We start from the raw sequence: 16,657 nt of genomic DNA on the forward strand, positions 1-16,657 counted from the left end.
TGAGATGGGCAGATTGCTTGAGCTTAGGAGTTTGAGACCAGCCTGAGCAACATGGTGAAACCCCATCTCTAATCAAAATGCAAAACTTAGCCAGATTCGGTGGTAGGTGCCTGTAATCCCAGCTACTTGAAAGGCTGAGGGACGAGAATCCTTTGAGCCTGGGAGGCGGAGGTTACAGTGAGCCGAGATCCAGAGTGAAACCCTGTAGAAAGAAAAAAAAGAAAGAAAGAAAAAACACAGAAAAAAAAGGAAGAAAGGAGAAAGAGAAAAGGAAGAAAGAAAAAACGCGTTAAGTGCCTGTGTTAAAAAGTTTACCCCGACTCTTGGTGGCACTGAGTGACTAGAAAGCCCCGAGTCGGGGGCCCAGCACGGTCAGCTGCAGGTCTGTGCCAGGCAAAGGGCAGCACCCAGGAACTGGCAGTCGGGATTAAGACCGAGAAGTAACGGTGGCTGAGGGAATAGAGCTGTATTTATTTAAGGACTAGGCAAAGATCCAAACCACTTTAAAAAATTTTAAATCAAACACTTTATTTCCACATAACAAGCGCAAAAAACTCCCAAACACTTTAACAATACAAGTAACGCAGTTATGAATTATATACTACTCAAAGCCCCAAGGTCAGAAGGTCAATCAGCTTAACGCTCCAAACATTTCCAGACATGGTTTTTCAAAGCTACCTTTGGTTTTTGGAAAAACCAGTATGGAAGTCAATATACATTGAACGCACTGAATAACATTTGCTTATAGTAAGGTGTCCGACAACATTAGCTTACACCTGGCAAGTTGGAGCATGATCTGAAGTCATACACTGAAATCCATACACAGGTTTCGCCCCCGAGCTCCTGCAGGGAGAAGCGAGGGCCGTGAAGGGGGAAGAAAAGGCCAGTCCGGGTGTGGCGTTTCTCGCTTTGTAACAGAGGTATGAGAGTTTAACACTAGTACACTGTCAAGTCATTAAGCTTCATGTTCCACATGGTTTCTTGCTGAGGCTTGAGATGGGCACAAATGGTGGGGAAGATGAAGTCACAGAAGAGTTTTGAGCAACAAGATCCCAAAGATGCTCAGAGAGGGTGGGAAGGAGCAAGCTACAGTTTCCCATTGTTCTCACATTATTTCAGGGTGAAATTGTGATGAGTTCAGATAAAATGTTCAAATATTTGCTTAAATTTTTAATCGGTTGCTCTATGAGAACCCTCATACATAGCAACTTTGAAACTTTCATTATAAAAAAGAGCCTACAAATAAATTCACAAAAAGGAGACAATTAATGTTGAGCAGCCAAAAAGTCATGGTTTATTATATCCGAAGAAATTTCATAATTCAAACACAACCAAACTGTACATTTTACAATCACATTCTATTTGTAAACAGTTAAAAGCCACTGACTTCTTTTGCATCTTAGGACACAAACAGTTAGAATCAAGGCAATGAAATGATGGCAAATTCTGTACTGTTAAAATTTTTACCCTTGTTTAGTCTCTCTTCTTTGACTAAGCAAGCATTATAATACCATTTGTGGGCAAAAAAGGGGGGGGAGGAAAGAAAGTTTAAAATGGTGTAACTCGTTAGTTTGCAACAACATTTAAAATTTTCTTTATACAACAAACAACTCTGTAAGCCCAATACCTTGGTTACAGTATGCATAGTTACTGATTTCGGCTTTAAGGTACAACAGTTAAACATTAACACAGTCACAAGAGAGCAGAAACATATGGAGCCACTTGATGGGATTACAAAAAATTATTACCTACTGATTATTAGCAAACCATCATCACTCACTAATAAAAAGACAGCATCTGAAAGCAGAATGTCAAACTCCAGCTTTAAGCGTTTTTTTGTTTTTTCTTTTTTCTTTTTTGGCAGAGAAAATTCTTTAACAGAGCAATATGTAGTATCAGTGCTAAAAGTTGGGGTTTTTGTTTTTTTCCTATAAGAAACTACAAGGAGTTTATTTTTTTTTTTATTTATTTTTTAAATTTTTTTTTTAACTGGGGAACTGGTTTTCCTGAGAACCATGCTCTTTGATTTGGGACAGGAATAGAAAAACAAAAGAACATGGCCAAATGCTGCTCCTTTTTCCCAGAGATAGAAAGCATCTTTTAAATCATCCTCCATTTTTTTTTTGTCTTTTACATTTTTTTTAAATGATGGAAGAGTAAACATTTTTTTTTTCTCAAAAAACAAACAAAAAAATCTGTAAACAAGAAGGTTCAACGTGGGAACCTCCAAAACAAAATGGAAAGCCTATTCAAAGTGCAGGGCCCGTCCTGGGTGGCAGGTGGGCTGCAAGTCACAGCTGTGGCCACAGTTTTTCAAACTGCAGAGCGAAATTCTTTAGTTTTACAACATGAAAAAACTGGTGCAACACTTTCATTAATAATCCTAAGTCAGTCCTAACTTGATCTTTTAAACTCCACGATACCACAATAAGGTAGGCAACATCAAGGCATAGTAGAGAGCGCACGCCTCCTAAGAACACCCTTGAGTAAACATTGACACTGGGACAGCTGCCCCCATACTGCCGATGAGACGGAGAGAACATCATTCAGTGCAAAGGGAAAAGCTCATACGGTATCAGCCCAAAAAATGGTTTTGCAAGAGAGAAAAAAAGGGGAGGGGAGGAGGAATAGAAGGAAGAAAAAAAGAAAAAGAACCCAAAGGCTAAACATGATGAATAGACACAAGCGAGCTCATTCTCTACGGTTTAGCATGTATGGCGCTATTTGGGAGTGTAAATAGAGTAGATACCTTTTCACATTATAATATTGGCCTGCATGATTCAAGTATTCAAACTGATATGTTTTGGGGAAAACAAAGTGGAAAATGTGCAGAGAATAGCTGTTCCCACAGGCGGCCCCTGGCTGCAGGCGGCGAGCCCCACTTAGTGCTCCTTTCCCTCGCGTCTGAGGTCCCGGTCGGTGAGTCTGCATCTACACTGTTACATGGACTCTCCACCCCCACCCAGGTGGTCAACAGAAAGAAAAGCGTTAATGGGAGATGGGCTGCTAATTCCTCGGGGGTCGCTGCTGCTTGGAGGACCCCACAGGCTTGTGGAATAATGCGGGGTCCCCCAGAGTGAAGTGCCGTGAAGGTCTCCACAGTTAGTTCCCGACAGCCCAGCACCATTCCAGTGATTGAGATCGGTCCGGCTGGAGAATGAGTGGGAACAGTCGAGGGAGCCCAGCCGGCTCTGGCTGGACCCGAGAGACTGCCAGCCGGGAGAAGGGGTCAGAGACTGGCTTTGTGCAAAGAAACGACTGATCTCCTCTTCACTGGCAAACTCAGCAAGAATAGTAGTGTTCCCCAGTACACACCTAGAGAAGAGAGGCACCGCGGACACATGAGGACAGTGCGCCAGGAGGGCTTCATTCACTCACAAGTGAGGGTGCAACTTGTCTCTGCTAGAAAAGCCACAGAAGGCGCAGAGGGAGAGACCACACCACATAACCTGAGTGCCCTCCCTTCACCCGAGCATGTGCGCACAGCTCTTCAGGACCTGGTGCCTTGACCAGAGCGAACTTCCTCTGTCTCTCATGGGCAATGTAAAGGACTTTCTAGGGCCATTTGGCTAGGTCCGATTCCCTGCTTAGGAGTGCTGACCTTGGAATCAGGGCACTACTGCGGCCAACAGGAGCCACCCACACAGGACCTGGTGCGGGGCCCCGGGCCAGGCTGTGCTCTCACACAACTCCTTTCCCTAGACTCTTCCAACTGGGAGCCCAACAGCCAACTTACATGTGCAGAGACTTTTGTGCCTTCACTACCTCTTCTTTTGAACTGTAGCGGACCAGAGCATTTCCGTGAGGGAGGTTCAGGTGGAATGTGATCAGTGGGCCGTGCTGCATGCACAGAGTGCGCAGAGTTGAGCCATCGATCTAGGAAACAGTGTGGAAACCACCAGTGAGAGGTATCACCGTGGGCCCTCCAGGAGGCCGTTCCAGGCTGCGCTGCTGCCCCTCCTCTCTTCCCTGAGGCTCTGTGCTCCTGGTACCACTCTTCATTGACACTCTGATGTAGCTCTGACGGTGTGCAGAGCCACCTTTCCCACCTCCACTGCTCTCAGAGTCATACTGCTCCGGCCTCTAGACTCCTGGACACTCCCCAGACCCCCAATTCCTTATGAAGCACTGCCCCTGCTGTGTGACTCCACGTCTTCTCTCTTCCCTGCCCTGAGGACAGCATCCATCAAGGTTATGCTTCCTGAGGCAGGAGGGCGGTGGGAGCTCAACACCCAGCCTCCAGAGGAAGGGACGGGCCAGGGGCTAAGAAAATGCTCTCAACTCGGGGACAGACCAGGGTTTCTCCACATGCCAACAAGGACCACCTGCATCAAATTCATCTGCAGGCCCTCATATAAATGCAGAGTCCCAGCTCCTAGCCCAGATCTACTGACTCAATCTCTGGGTGAGGCTTGGAAATCTGCATTTTTGTTTGGTTCCCAGGCACATTACAGCATGAACCACCAGATTCGACCACATCCTGCCTGAGACCACTCCTCTGCCAGGCCTCACTACCACTTAGCAGCCCTCGTCTCACACCCAGACCTGAACCTCTGTTCCCATGCTCTCTGGCGTAGCCACATAAACCAGTGTTATCTGATATTCTTACCTGAGGTGTAAGGTTTTTTAGAACAAGCCAATTTGTTATTCTCCCTGAGCTGCTCTCACCCCAGCTGGAACCTAAGCAAGGAAAAAAAGGACAAGTCAGTTTTCCAGGACTGAAAGAGTCCAACTATAGTTACTCAGCAGATCACTTGGCCTCTTGGCTTCCTTCACATCCTTGCACCTCTACACTAGAGGCTTTCTCCCTAGGCCTAGAATTTGAGTTCGCCCTAGCCATGGTGAGGCATTAACATCCACGGCAGGGGGCTATGCCTCTGGGGAGAGAGAGCTCAGAATGGCTCCCAGCTCACCACACAGGAGGGCAGTGAGCCACAAAAGGCTGCATCTCTTTGAGATCTTCTCATTGATAGGAGCTAAAATCATCTCAAACGGTACCATCTGGGGAAGACTTCAGTAATGTCTGGTCACTCTGCATGTGTGTCCTTTAGGGCATGAAGCTTTAAGGGGATTCCAGAGCTTGCGATCGCACAGACGCTCCTTGTTTTCACCTGGGTTACTGCAGGGGCTCCCCATCTGGTCTCTACTCTGGATGAGTACAGCCCTCATCCCCGACCCCATCTACAACCCAAGGCACCTCACAAATGCTTCAGGTGCTGTGTTCCATGACACAGCTCAGGCCTATCCACCTCTCATGGAATCCTCCCCACGTCCTGCAATTCTCTCCTCATTCTAACGGGAGCCTTTGTGCTTTCTCAGGTGTCTGGGCCTTGGCAGAGTCTGCCCCTCGGATTGCTTGGCTTACTCCTACAGGTTTGCTGATTCCACTCAACTGCACCAAGCCTCCCTGGGGTGGGCTCCTGGGCCACGTTCACTAGCACCCCTCGCTGTGTGCTGCCAGTCTCTTAGCTGGCATCCAGACAGAGGTCTGTGGCCTGCAAAGACCACTCACACCACACCAATTACGTTAACTTACATTCAGTAGCTTGGCATGTACTTTAGTGTTCTTTTCCTATAATTAACCCCCACCCAAAGAAAAAGCTGCAAGTTTTCCTACAGCCAGTCACCTGTCTAAAGATCAGAAATTACACATTTAATCAGAAAATATCAATGAGGTTTTATTACTCATTTTCAGCTTGAAGATGGGAACGTTTGCTAGTTTGCAGGCAAGGTAGCGTGAAGGATAAGACTGTATTTACCGGGGAAACTGCTAGGCTCATCTGGGGCTGTGTGTGTATATGTATGGTGTGGGGATGGCACAGGCAGGAAATGATGCCAGTACAAATCCAATGTTAATCATTTATAGAATGACGAGAGGCAGAGGAACCAGTCTGCCGGGGCCTTCTGGCTTATGCCTGTTGGCTGTGTATGGTTAGTCAACAGCACCCTCTTTCACTCTCAGATGTCCCCGTTTAATACAGCCCAAGCTACTCCCCTACACTTCAAGGCCCAGAGGACCTGCTCCCATGTTCCCAGACTTGCCCAATACTGGCTTCTGCTCCATGTTATGTGTTTTTTTTCTGCCACGAGCAGGAAGTTACTACACATTTTAAGATGTAGTCTTGAGGAACTTCTGAGACAATGGAGCTTCCCAATGCATTAACGTTACTGTGGCCTGTTGTTTATCTCTGGGTGGATCATTTGTTTACTGAAGTTCTCGCTCCCCCTGACGGAGGTGAGGCAATAGTTTACTGTTCAGGTCTCTGTTAAACTCGACTGTTGGCACTGGTTAGCGTTTCACAAATAAACCACAGAAAACCACCTTAGGTACCGCACCTTACCTGGGGTATATCTGGCGTCAGAATTTCCCCATCCTCCACCTACACGAAGGGGAGAATTATCCCACGTAGACAAGGGTGGCTTCTGACCAGTCAGTCCCGGAGGTGGACGGGACGGAGCAGTGATGTTTTTAGGTGGCAAAGGGACCTTCCACAGCTCATGAGCCAGAGAGGTGTTTGTAACTGAACCAGGAGACCATGTCAATTTGGAATCACTATTTCTGGCTACTCAAAGGGGGAAAAAAATGAAGAGGGGAGGAATAATGTTTAAGAAATGAGGAAATTTAAATAATGACATCCATTCTCCCACAAAAAGCAAATCTAACAAACAAAAGAAACTATTAAAACCCCCAAATCAACTAAACTGCCAAAAAAGAAAATCAGCCCAAAGGAAACTGCTTTCCATCCCTCCAAACACTCAAGCCATTGATCTGTTATTAACAGCTGTAAAGACCTATGAAATTCTTGGGTCAGTGTCTAAAACTGTACTCGAACTGAAATGGAAAACAATCTGAATTGCTCTAAAATTGCAATTGTGAACTTCTTACTAACCATAATTGAGTCACTCAAGAAAGTCAGGTAGGCCATTTAATTGAATTTTAGAACTCTGTTGTTTACTCAAGGAAAAAAGGACTGCAAAAGAGCCCCAACTTGGGAGCTGCCAAAGGAGATCTTCACAGGGTGCCTGCCTCTCTGTGCTGAGTATTGGCTTGCTGGGCACCTGGCATGCGCTGTCTGTGGTCCTGACACAGTCTACTGAGGACAGACTGGTTAAGTAATTTGCCTATGGGTCTAATGTAGAGCCAGGATTCAAAACTAAGCCTGTAGGGCAGAAAAGAAAAAAAAAAGAAAGAAAAGAAAGAAAAAGGAAGGGAAGAAGAAAGGAAAGGAAGGAAAGAGAGAGACAGAGAAAGGAAGGAAGGAAGGAAGGAAGAAAAAGACAGCAGGCCCAGATCCTGACACATACTGCCTCACAGCAATGGAGACATGAGTAGGTATGCAGGGACCAGGTATACAGTAAACTACATCAACTATCATGCTAAAAGCCTGAGAGGGACAGCAAGGAGTGGAACCATTCCTATCTTCCATCACTATCAACTCTTTTTCTTACTTCACTTACAAAGTGTGTGTGCATCAGGTCAGTGCTACTCAGGGTATGGCTGGAAGAACACCACAACACAGTTTCATACTAATCTGCTGCAGGATGAGTCCAGAAATTCAGAGTGCGCATGTGTAGACAGACAGCAACCTGACATTCCTGTAACTCTAAAGTGTGCCATTATTTTCCTAGCAATTCAGAATTCATGTTTACTGTATTTTACAAAAGTATCAGTCTATGAGGATGGGCAATTTTTTTTTTTTTTTAAAGATCCTTCGCTGCAGAAAGTCTGAGAACTAGTTTGGATTACATTACATTTAATTATAGAGCTGCTGTGGCTCTGAGATGAGTGAAAGCTGTTCAGTAAAAACTGATTTTAGTAGATGACCGCTGGGTACAGTAAGTTTAAAAAGGAACAAGTGATGTTAAAAATAATTTCCCAGGCTCACAAACAGAATTTCCTAACTCCCTGAGAAGACTGGACAAAAGAAGAGGGCATTAAAACAACAGCCACGGCTCTGGCTGTGACCAACCCTCCCTTCCTGAGCGAAGGCGAGGCCCACCTGAAGTGCTTTGTGCTGTACTGCTGAGGGGAACGTTGTAGTTGGAGGCACGAATGGATGACCAGGCACTAGTTGAAGGCAGCGTGGTGTTCAAGGATGAGGATGACCCTGTGTCGGGGAAGAGTCCAATCAGCCACCAGAGCAAGGGACGTGGAGGTTAAGAAAAAGCAAAAGCTTCCAGAGAAATCGAAGCCTAACAGTATGCCACAAGAAAGGAAACAGGCCCACTCAGGTAAGATGGTGCCAGAGACATCTTCCTTCTTGCCTTCAAAAAAGCATGCTGGGCGATCTTGCCAACTGTCTCTGCCTTGGCTCAGCACAGGCATTTTCCCTCTGATTTTGTCCTCACTGGCTGTGAGGATGTGCTCTAGCAATGAGGTCCAGCCACCATGACAGCACTCGGCTCTGCTTCCCAGCACTGGGTCTAAAAGGAGGTTCGAGTCTTGGTGCTCCTAACTCGCCCCTGAACTCCAGTGACTTCTTACTGGCTATCCTGCTCTCCAAGGCACCCCATCACAGACACTACCAGTGAACAGGCCCTTCAGTCTTCTCCATTATGCAATATATTCAGGCTCCCAAACCTGGTGTCCCATTTTCAAAACCCCCTTGACCGTTACTAGTTGAACTCTAGACCCCGACTACCATCTGGATTACTACACCAGTTCCCTGACTAGTCTCCCAATCCAGTCCACTCTGCTCACCACAGCCAGATTACCCCATCTTAAAGATTCTTCCACTCAAAGCCTTCAATGCTCTATTTCCTTTAACATCAAATCCAAACTCTCCTGACTTTCAGAGACATCGGATTCTTCCATTAACTCCCACACCATGAGAATTTATGCTTGGCTTAGTGTCCCCCACAGGGGATAGAGCTGTCTGTGAAACTCAGCCACTTCACAATGCTGAGGACTCTTCTCCGCTGGTGCAGAGACACTTGTTACCTCTGTAAATTACATGTCTAATGCAACATGGTGGCTGCTTCACATTTGCTTTATAAACTGTGTAAAGGGATAGATGGTATTTTAAAAAGACAGGAAATATTTTTTAATATTTAAAAAATTCATTTCATTAACACTCTTCTGGTACAAAATCATGGATGAAACACATGTAAATGCCTTGAGGTGAAAAGTAACCCTGTGGCAGGTAATAGGATGGTTTTATTTACTAACCAATTAAAAAGCACATCTGGACTGCAGGGATCCTTAAACTGGTCTTATTCTTATTCTCTGAAAGACAGCCTAATTTGCTCTTCCTGGTGAAAGTCCTTCAATATTCAGAGTACATAAGTGTATAAACGTCTGTTATAAGAAACACCTATTTTAAAAATAACTATCATCTTGTAACTCAGTATAAAGTTAGTAACAACCTTCATTTGTTGTTTTTTCATTCCGTTAATACAACTACTGGAAAGCAAAGGTTTGCTGGTCCTTTGTGTTAGTTAACTTATTAAATTAATACACATATTTGCCATACAAAGGGATGATAAAATCCTCATCATTTAAAAAGTAGCCAAATTAAAGAGCCACCTATGGGAACAGAGAGAATTCTGTCTGCCATTCTTCTTCTTCTTCATCTTCTTTCTTTTTTAAAGAGACAGGGTCCCACACTGTGTTGCCCAGGCTAGTCTCAAGCTCCTGGGCTCAAGTGACCCTCCTGCCTCAGTCTCCCAGAGTAGCTGGGTACTACATGAGCCATTCTTAAACTGTGTTGTTAAGTGTCACTCAGAAATTGATTTGCACCTCCTACGTACCACTGTTCCTGTCCCTGAGGTGGTCAACTTCCCGCACAGTATTAACTGAAAGATTGTTTATGACACTGCCAGGAGTGACGTAAGGGTCAGTTTCAGGGTCAATGTTTGGATAACCTTTCCATGGCTCACCAGGACGAAATTCTGGAAATGGAAATTTAAAATTAGTTCAAAGCTTAATCATCATTTAAAAATCCATTAATAAATATCCAAAACCTTTATTCCTAAATCCCATGCAACTCTCAAATACTTTCCAATTATACTAACACTCTTAAGAGGATGGTTCAGTAATAAAATTAGTATCATAGAAGCTATTCTTTACAAATAACTTGCAAGTTTTTAAAACTGAAATCATCTCTCTGCATGTGAATATACACACCCACACACGTTATACACATATATATGTGTGTGTGTGTAAAAAATCATATATATATGTATGCATGTTTGAGACAGAGTCTTGCTCTATCACCCAGGCTGGAGTGCAGTGGTGCAATCACAACTCACTGCAGCTTTGAACTCCTGGATTCACGTGATCTCCCATCTCAGCCTCCCAAAGTGCTGGGATTACAGGCATAAGCCACCGTGCTTGGCTGTGATTCATGTATTTTTTATTTATTTATTTTTTTGAGACAAAGTCTCGCTCTGTCCCCCAAGATGGAGTGCAGTGGCGTTATCCTGGCTCACTGCAAGCTCCACCTCCTGGGTTCACGCTATTCTCCTGCCTCAGCCTCCTGAGTAGCTGGGACTACAGGTGCACGCCGCCACGCCTGGCTAATTTTTTTTTTGTATTTTTAGTAGAGATGGTGTTTCACCGTGTTAGCCAGGATGGTCTTGATCTACTGAGACCTCGTGACCTGCCCACCGCAGCCTCCCAAAGTGCTGGGATTACAGGCGTGAGCCACCGCACCCGGCCAGATTCATGTATATAACAGTAACATTTAAAAGTGCTTTAAGGCCGGGCGCGGTGGCTCAAGCCTGTAATCCCAGCACTTTGGGAGGCCCAGACGGGCGGATCACGAGGTCAGGCGATCGAGACCATCCTGGCTAACACGGTGAAACCCCGTCTCTACTAAAAAATACAAAAAACTAGCCGGGCGAGGTGGCGGGCGCCTGTAGTCCCAGCTACTCGGGAGGCTGAGGCAGGAGAATGGTGTGAACCCGGGAGGCGGAGCTTGCAGTGAGCTGAGATCCGGCCACTGCACTCCAGCCCGGGCGACAGAGCGAGACTCTGTCTCAAAAAAAAAATAAAAAATAAAAAAATAAAAGTGCTTTAAGCTTTAAGACAAATCACAAAGCTACTGCAACTCAGGTAGGAGAAAGCAGGCCACAGAAGCACTTCTGGTAACTCCATGTATGAATGAAAATACTGCAAGTTACTCCCTGACACAATTTAAGAGAAGCAGTGAATCAAAGTTTTGGTTGCTGTTGTTTTTTTTTGAGATGGAGTCTTGCTCAGTCGCCCAGGCTGGAGTGCAGTGGCACAATCTCAGCTCACTGCAAGCCCCGTCTCCCAGATTCACACCATTCTCCTGTCTCAGCCTCCTGAGTAGCTGGAACTACAGGCGCCTGCCACCATGCCTGGCTAATTTTTTGTAGTTTTAGTACAGACGGGGTTTCACCGTGTTAGCCAGGATGGTCTTGATCTCCTGACCTCGTGATCCTTGCCTCGGCCTCCTAAAGTGCTGGGATTACTGGCATGAGCCACTGTGCCCGGCCTAAAGTTTTTAATATAATTCTACATGCTGGTCAATGGGACTCACTTCTACCTCTGCTGCTTGAGCATAAAGGTATAGATAACAGGCTGACACACTCACTTGCCCAAGACTTCATGCTTAACTTTTCCTCTATCACTTCTGCATTCCTTCTCATCCACACACATCACTCTAAGCACCCCGATCTGGGCTACATCAATATTAAGTCCAGATGTAACAAAACCTTAATGGAAACACAGTCTCATGAAACAAAGTGTCAGAAAAAATTTTACCTGGTGGCCAATTAACACTGCTAGAGCCGTTAGGCGATTTGGCACGTGGCCAGCCATCTCCTATTGAACCTGGAGGACTGGCTGGTGAAGTACTGCTGTTCATAAAGTCATAGGGAACAAATGGAGACTCTTCCAGCCTGAAACCACTTGAAATAGCACCTAACAAGGGAAGAATAATAGAGAAATGTGAGCAGAATACACACAGGTTTACTTCTTATAGCTTCTCAAATGTAACACGAACACTTTCCATTAGATCTGTGGGCTCTAAGAGGCTATGTTCTCTAGAGTAATTCTTTTATATTGAGATTCTAACATCTCATTTGAAGAATGTCTGAAAATGACCATTGTGAATTTCAAGTTTATGAGGGGCATAAATATCATTAAGTGACCAGAATATGAGCACAAACTTATTTCCAAATCATTAAAACAGTTGTATGGTGGAGGGCTCTGATAACTCAGGGGTTCTTTTTAGGCAACAAAAATGTTTAAAAATGGATTGTGGTGATGGCTACACAACACCGTAAATATACTAAAAGCCACTGAATTATAAGTAAATTATATCTCAATAAACTGTTAAAAAAGAAAGAATGGGGCCAGGTGTGGTGGCTCGTGCCTGTAATCCCAGCACTTTGGGAGGCCGAGGTGGGCGGATCACAAGGTCAAGAGATTGAGACCACCCCGGCTAACATGATGAAACCCTGTCTCTACTAAAAATACAAAAATTAGTTGGGCGTGGTGGCAAGTGCCTGTAATCCCAGCTACAGCTACTCAGGAGGCTGAGGCAGGAGAATCACTTGAACCCGGGAGGCAGAGGCTGCAGTCAGGTGAGATCATGCCACTGCACTCTAGCCTGGGAACAGGGCAAGACTCCATCTCAAAAGAAAAAAAAAAAAAGAATGACTTGTTTTCTAGCTTCGATCATTTCATGGGCGTAGGTACAACCCACTGACACTAGAAGGACTGAGTCTGGAAGGGAAAACCAAGTCTCCTCCATTCATGTTGAGTTTGAGGTGGATGTAAACAGAACCTGGCTCGCAACTGCAGCTGGCCCCCACTATGAACATCCGTAACACACAGCCGGGCCCTAATGCCACTCCAGCCCCCATTCTTGCCTCTGGCTTCAAGTCACAGTGTGCTAGCATGCACATGGCTAACTCAGGGATGATGCAGCTGGCTATCGACAGGGCCTCGCACCTCTCACTGGTGGGCACTGACCTATCCCTGACTCAGCGCGTCTCCACAGCTTCCATTTCCCCTTTGGCTCTGGCGTCCTCAATCTTGTCACTCTGATCTGTGTCAACTATGTATCTGTTCTATAAGCGGAATTAAAGCCACTTGGGAGTGAAATGGGACATAAATGAAGTAATGGCTGTACAGGATACATGAGGCAAGCACAATTGCCACATTTCAAGTGATTAATTCTTACACCTGAGATGATAAACGTAATTATGTATTTTTTTCTAGTAAGAACAATTTCTACTTATGAAAACCTCATTTAATCAAAGGCAAATAGATACAACGAGACAGCAAGGGTGCAATTTTATTTCATTAATCAACACAAGGGGAACATCAGGAAAATGAAATGTAAAACCTATGTGATAGGTTCAGTTTAAGTAAACGCAACTAAATGTACAGTGGAGAAATGTATTTGTCTTGGAGGTAGGGCATCTGACGAGATAGTGATAAAGACAGTAACGGCAATGATGGCTATTATCTGCTGACCACTGATGTGTCTAACTCTGTTCCAGCGCCTAAGTGCCTGAGATGCATCGTCTCATTCATCCTTAAAACATCCCAAGAGGGGCACCATAAAAAAGAATGAAATCATGTCTTTTGCAGCAAAATGGATGGAGCTGGGAGCCATTACCCTATGTGAACTAAAGAGAAAATAAAATATTGTATGTTCTCACTTTTAAGTAGGAGCTAACCAATGGATACCCAAAGATGGAAATTATTAATAGACACTCGGGATTCCACAAGTGGGGAGGGTGGCAAGGGTTGAAAAACTACTTATCAAGTAAAATGTTCACTATTTGGGTAATGGGCTCACTGGAACCCCAGTCTCCACCAGCATGCAATATACCTGTGTAAAAACATGAACATGTACTCCCTGAATCTAAAATAAAACTAGGCCGGGCACGGTGGCTCACATCTGCAATCCCAGTACTTTGGGAGGCTGAGGCAGGGGGATCACTTGAGGTCAGGAGTTTGAGACCAGCTTGGGCAACATGGCAAAACCCCATCTCTAGTAAAAATACAAAAAACTAGCCAGGCGTGGTGGTGCACGCTTGTAATCCCAGATGCTCGGGAGGCTGAGGTGGAGGGGGATCACCTGAGTACCGGAGGTCAAGGCGGCAGTGACCTGAGACTGTGCCACTGCACTCCGGCCTCAGCAACTGGGGTGAGATCCTGTCTCAAAAAAAAAAAAAAAAAAGCCTAAGAGGTAGTATTAATTCCATTTGGCAGATGAGGGACCTGAAGTTCAGAAAGGTTAAGTTACTTGCCAAGTAGCTAATTACCATCACGTGTCAATTAACAGGGCTACATTTGGAGAAACTAGGCGATTTCATTTTTGTGTGAACATCAGAGTGCCCTTATACAAACCTAGATGGTAGAGCCCATTACACAGCAAAGCCCTGTGGCCTCACCTACTGCTCCTAGGCTACATGTGTGTTATAACAATTTCTACTTATGAAAACTTCATTTTCTACTTATGAACACTCATTATCTACTTATGAAGACTTCCTAGTGTTAACACACTAGGCTACTGCTCCTAGTGTGTTACTGTACTGAGTAATGTAAGCAACCGTAACAGAAGGGTGTATCTAAACATAGCTAAACAGGAAAGGAACAATAAAAATATGGTATTACAAGCTCAATGGACCCACTGTTGGATACATGGCCTATTGTTTACTGCAACATTGCCATTAAGTGGTGCACAAAATAGCAGAGTCAATTAGTAGCAGAGCTAAGTCTCAAACCTAGGATTCATATTTATTTTGCCATTTCCCCATTGTCTCAACTCCCTGTTCTCACTCTTCAGGTCAGAAAAATTCCCAGCTGGGCCTGGTGGTTCACGTCTATAATCTCAGCACTTTGGCAGGCCGAGGCAGGCAGATCACCTGAGTTCAGGAGTTCGAGACCAGCCTGGCGAACATGGTAAACCCTGTCTCTACTAAAATTACAAAAATTAGCCGGGTGTGGTGACACACACCTGTAATCCCAGCTATACTCAGGAGGCTGAGGCACGAGCACCACTTGAACCCCGGAGACGAGGGTTGCAGTGAGTAGAGACTGCATCACTGAACTCCAGCCTGGGTGACCGAGTGAGACTCTGTCAAAAAAAAAAATCCCAAAGTGATATTCCTCTGAATGGCAAACCAACTTAGAATCAAAGGTCTGTTTGGTTTACGGGCTAATGGTTCCTTCTATTATATGACAATTTTAATTTCTGAAAATCATTAGTCCAATGTGTACAATCTAGAAATCTGACCCTAAAGTTAATAAACTTTCAAAGTATAATTCAACAGAAAAAAAAGGGAATGTCACAAAAATATCATTTAAATAGCAATCATAGATTTGAGGCTGCTTAAGCTAGAATCACCAAGCCCTGTCAATTCCACTTCCTCCACAGCTCCTGGATAATGACTACACTAGATCTACTCCAATTATCCACACTGCACCTAGAGGCATCATTCAAAAGTGCACATCTGATCATGTCATCTCCTGGCTTAATTCTCTCCAACACACAAAAGACAATGTTCAAACTCTTCAATAGTTTCAATAGTTTACAACAGTCTTCAATAGTTTACAATAGTTCAGCCTTGCCCCAGCTCTCATGGTTTCCCCTCCCTTCACCCCTGCCTGCCTAACTTCTGTTTATCTTTCATATCTCAGCTTCAGAGATCACAAGCCTCCGAGAAGCCTTGCCCAACTGCCTCCAACCAAGGCTAAAATAAAAAATCTCCTCCTATACATGTCACCAAATTCATCTGGGTGCTGAGGTGAAGGGATTTTATAAACTGCCTGGAAGTCACAGAATCTCAGGGCCATAGGGTATCTCAGACATCCAGTTTAACCCTTCTGTAATGCAGAATTTCCTAGTCAAATGTGCTTGCCTCCACTTCCCTTAACAAATCAGGCTTTTCTTACTGTAGGTGTGCAGCAAAGGGTTAGTGTGGCAGACTGGACTGCACATTCCAAAGTGTGCCAGGACTGGCGCTTGTTCAGCTCCTGTGTTTCTCCAAGCTCATGGACTACTCTGCCAGTTAAGAGTGCCTCTGCATGCCTTACACCTAGGACACTCTAATGATATGATTTACGGTGAACACCTATTCTTTTCTGCCTGAGACTCGGGTCCATCCTGTATTTGTCTGACCTCCGAGGGGTCTGTCTGGAGGGGGCTGGAGACAGACTAGCTGATCAGTTATGCAAGTGTTTCAGGCTTACACTGCTGAATGAAAGAATGAGTTAAGTGAGTTATCAAGCTTTTCTGCTTTTAATTTCTGAAACTCTCTTCAGTGCACTCCCGCTCATGTCCACTGACCTTTCTCTCTCTTACCTAGACTACTTTAAGTCTTAACTGCCTCTAGGCACCCATCACTTTCATACTTAAAATCATTCATGGCACGAAAGTTTTCCATGATTTGCACCACACCTACCATTCCATCTTCATCTACCTCCTTTCTGTCATTTTCACCTTCACCCCCAGATATGCCCAGATACAGAATTCACCCGGCAGTCCTCTTTGAACCTTGCATGTGCTATTCTCTCTTGGTTGCTATTCCTGTTTGTTTGGTAAACTTACTCTTCTCAAGGTAAGTCTTTCTCACCTTTCCAGACCCACCACACCTGCAGTTATTCCTGACTCAATGCTCCTAAGGAACTCTATATTATAAAACTATTATAAATATTAACTTTGATATT

The 16,657-nt window shown here is 44.7% G+C and overlaps 1 protein-coding gene across 8 annotated transcripts in view; it reads right to left on the reverse strand.

Moving 5' to 3' along the window:
- Positions 1–506: 506 nt before the first annotated feature.
- TNRC6A (trinucleotide repeat containing adaptor 6A) overlaps positions 507–16,657 on the reverse strand; it is a 101,696-nt gene continuing 85,545 nt past the window's right edge. For 3 of the 8 annotated variants that reach the window (XM_033217722.1, XM_033217720.1, XM_033217726.1), the window contains 7 exons: positions 11,732–11,890; positions 9,751–9,891; positions 8,001–8,108; positions 6,342–6,563; positions 4,610–4,680; positions 3,737–3,876; positions 507–3,315 (listed from right to left, as the gene is read on the reverse strand). In XM_033217722.1, the coding sequence (XP_033073613.1) occupies positions 2,940–3,315; positions 3,737–3,876; positions 4,610–4,680; positions 6,342–6,563; positions 8,001–8,108; positions 9,751–9,891; positions 11,732–11,890 (1,217 nt within the window). In that variant the 3' untranslated portion in view covers positions 507–2,939. The remainder of the gene's footprint in view (positions 3,316–3,736; positions 3,877–4,609; positions 4,681–6,341; positions 6,564–8,000; positions 8,109–9,750; positions 9,892–11,731; positions 11,891–16,657) is intronic. The other 5 variants (XM_033217725.1, XM_033217721.1, XM_033217727.1 and 2 more) reach the window with 3 other exon arrangements.

This window comes from Trachypithecus francoisi, unplaced genomic scaffold (genome assembly GCF_009764315.1).
Source record: "Trachypithecus francoisi isolate TF-2019V2 unplaced genomic scaffold, Tfra_2.0 Lachesis_group10, whole genome shotgun sequence".
In the NCBI taxonomy this organism is placed as follows: Eukaryota; Metazoa; Chordata; class Mammalia; order Primates; family Cercopithecidae; genus Trachypithecus; species Trachypithecus francoisi.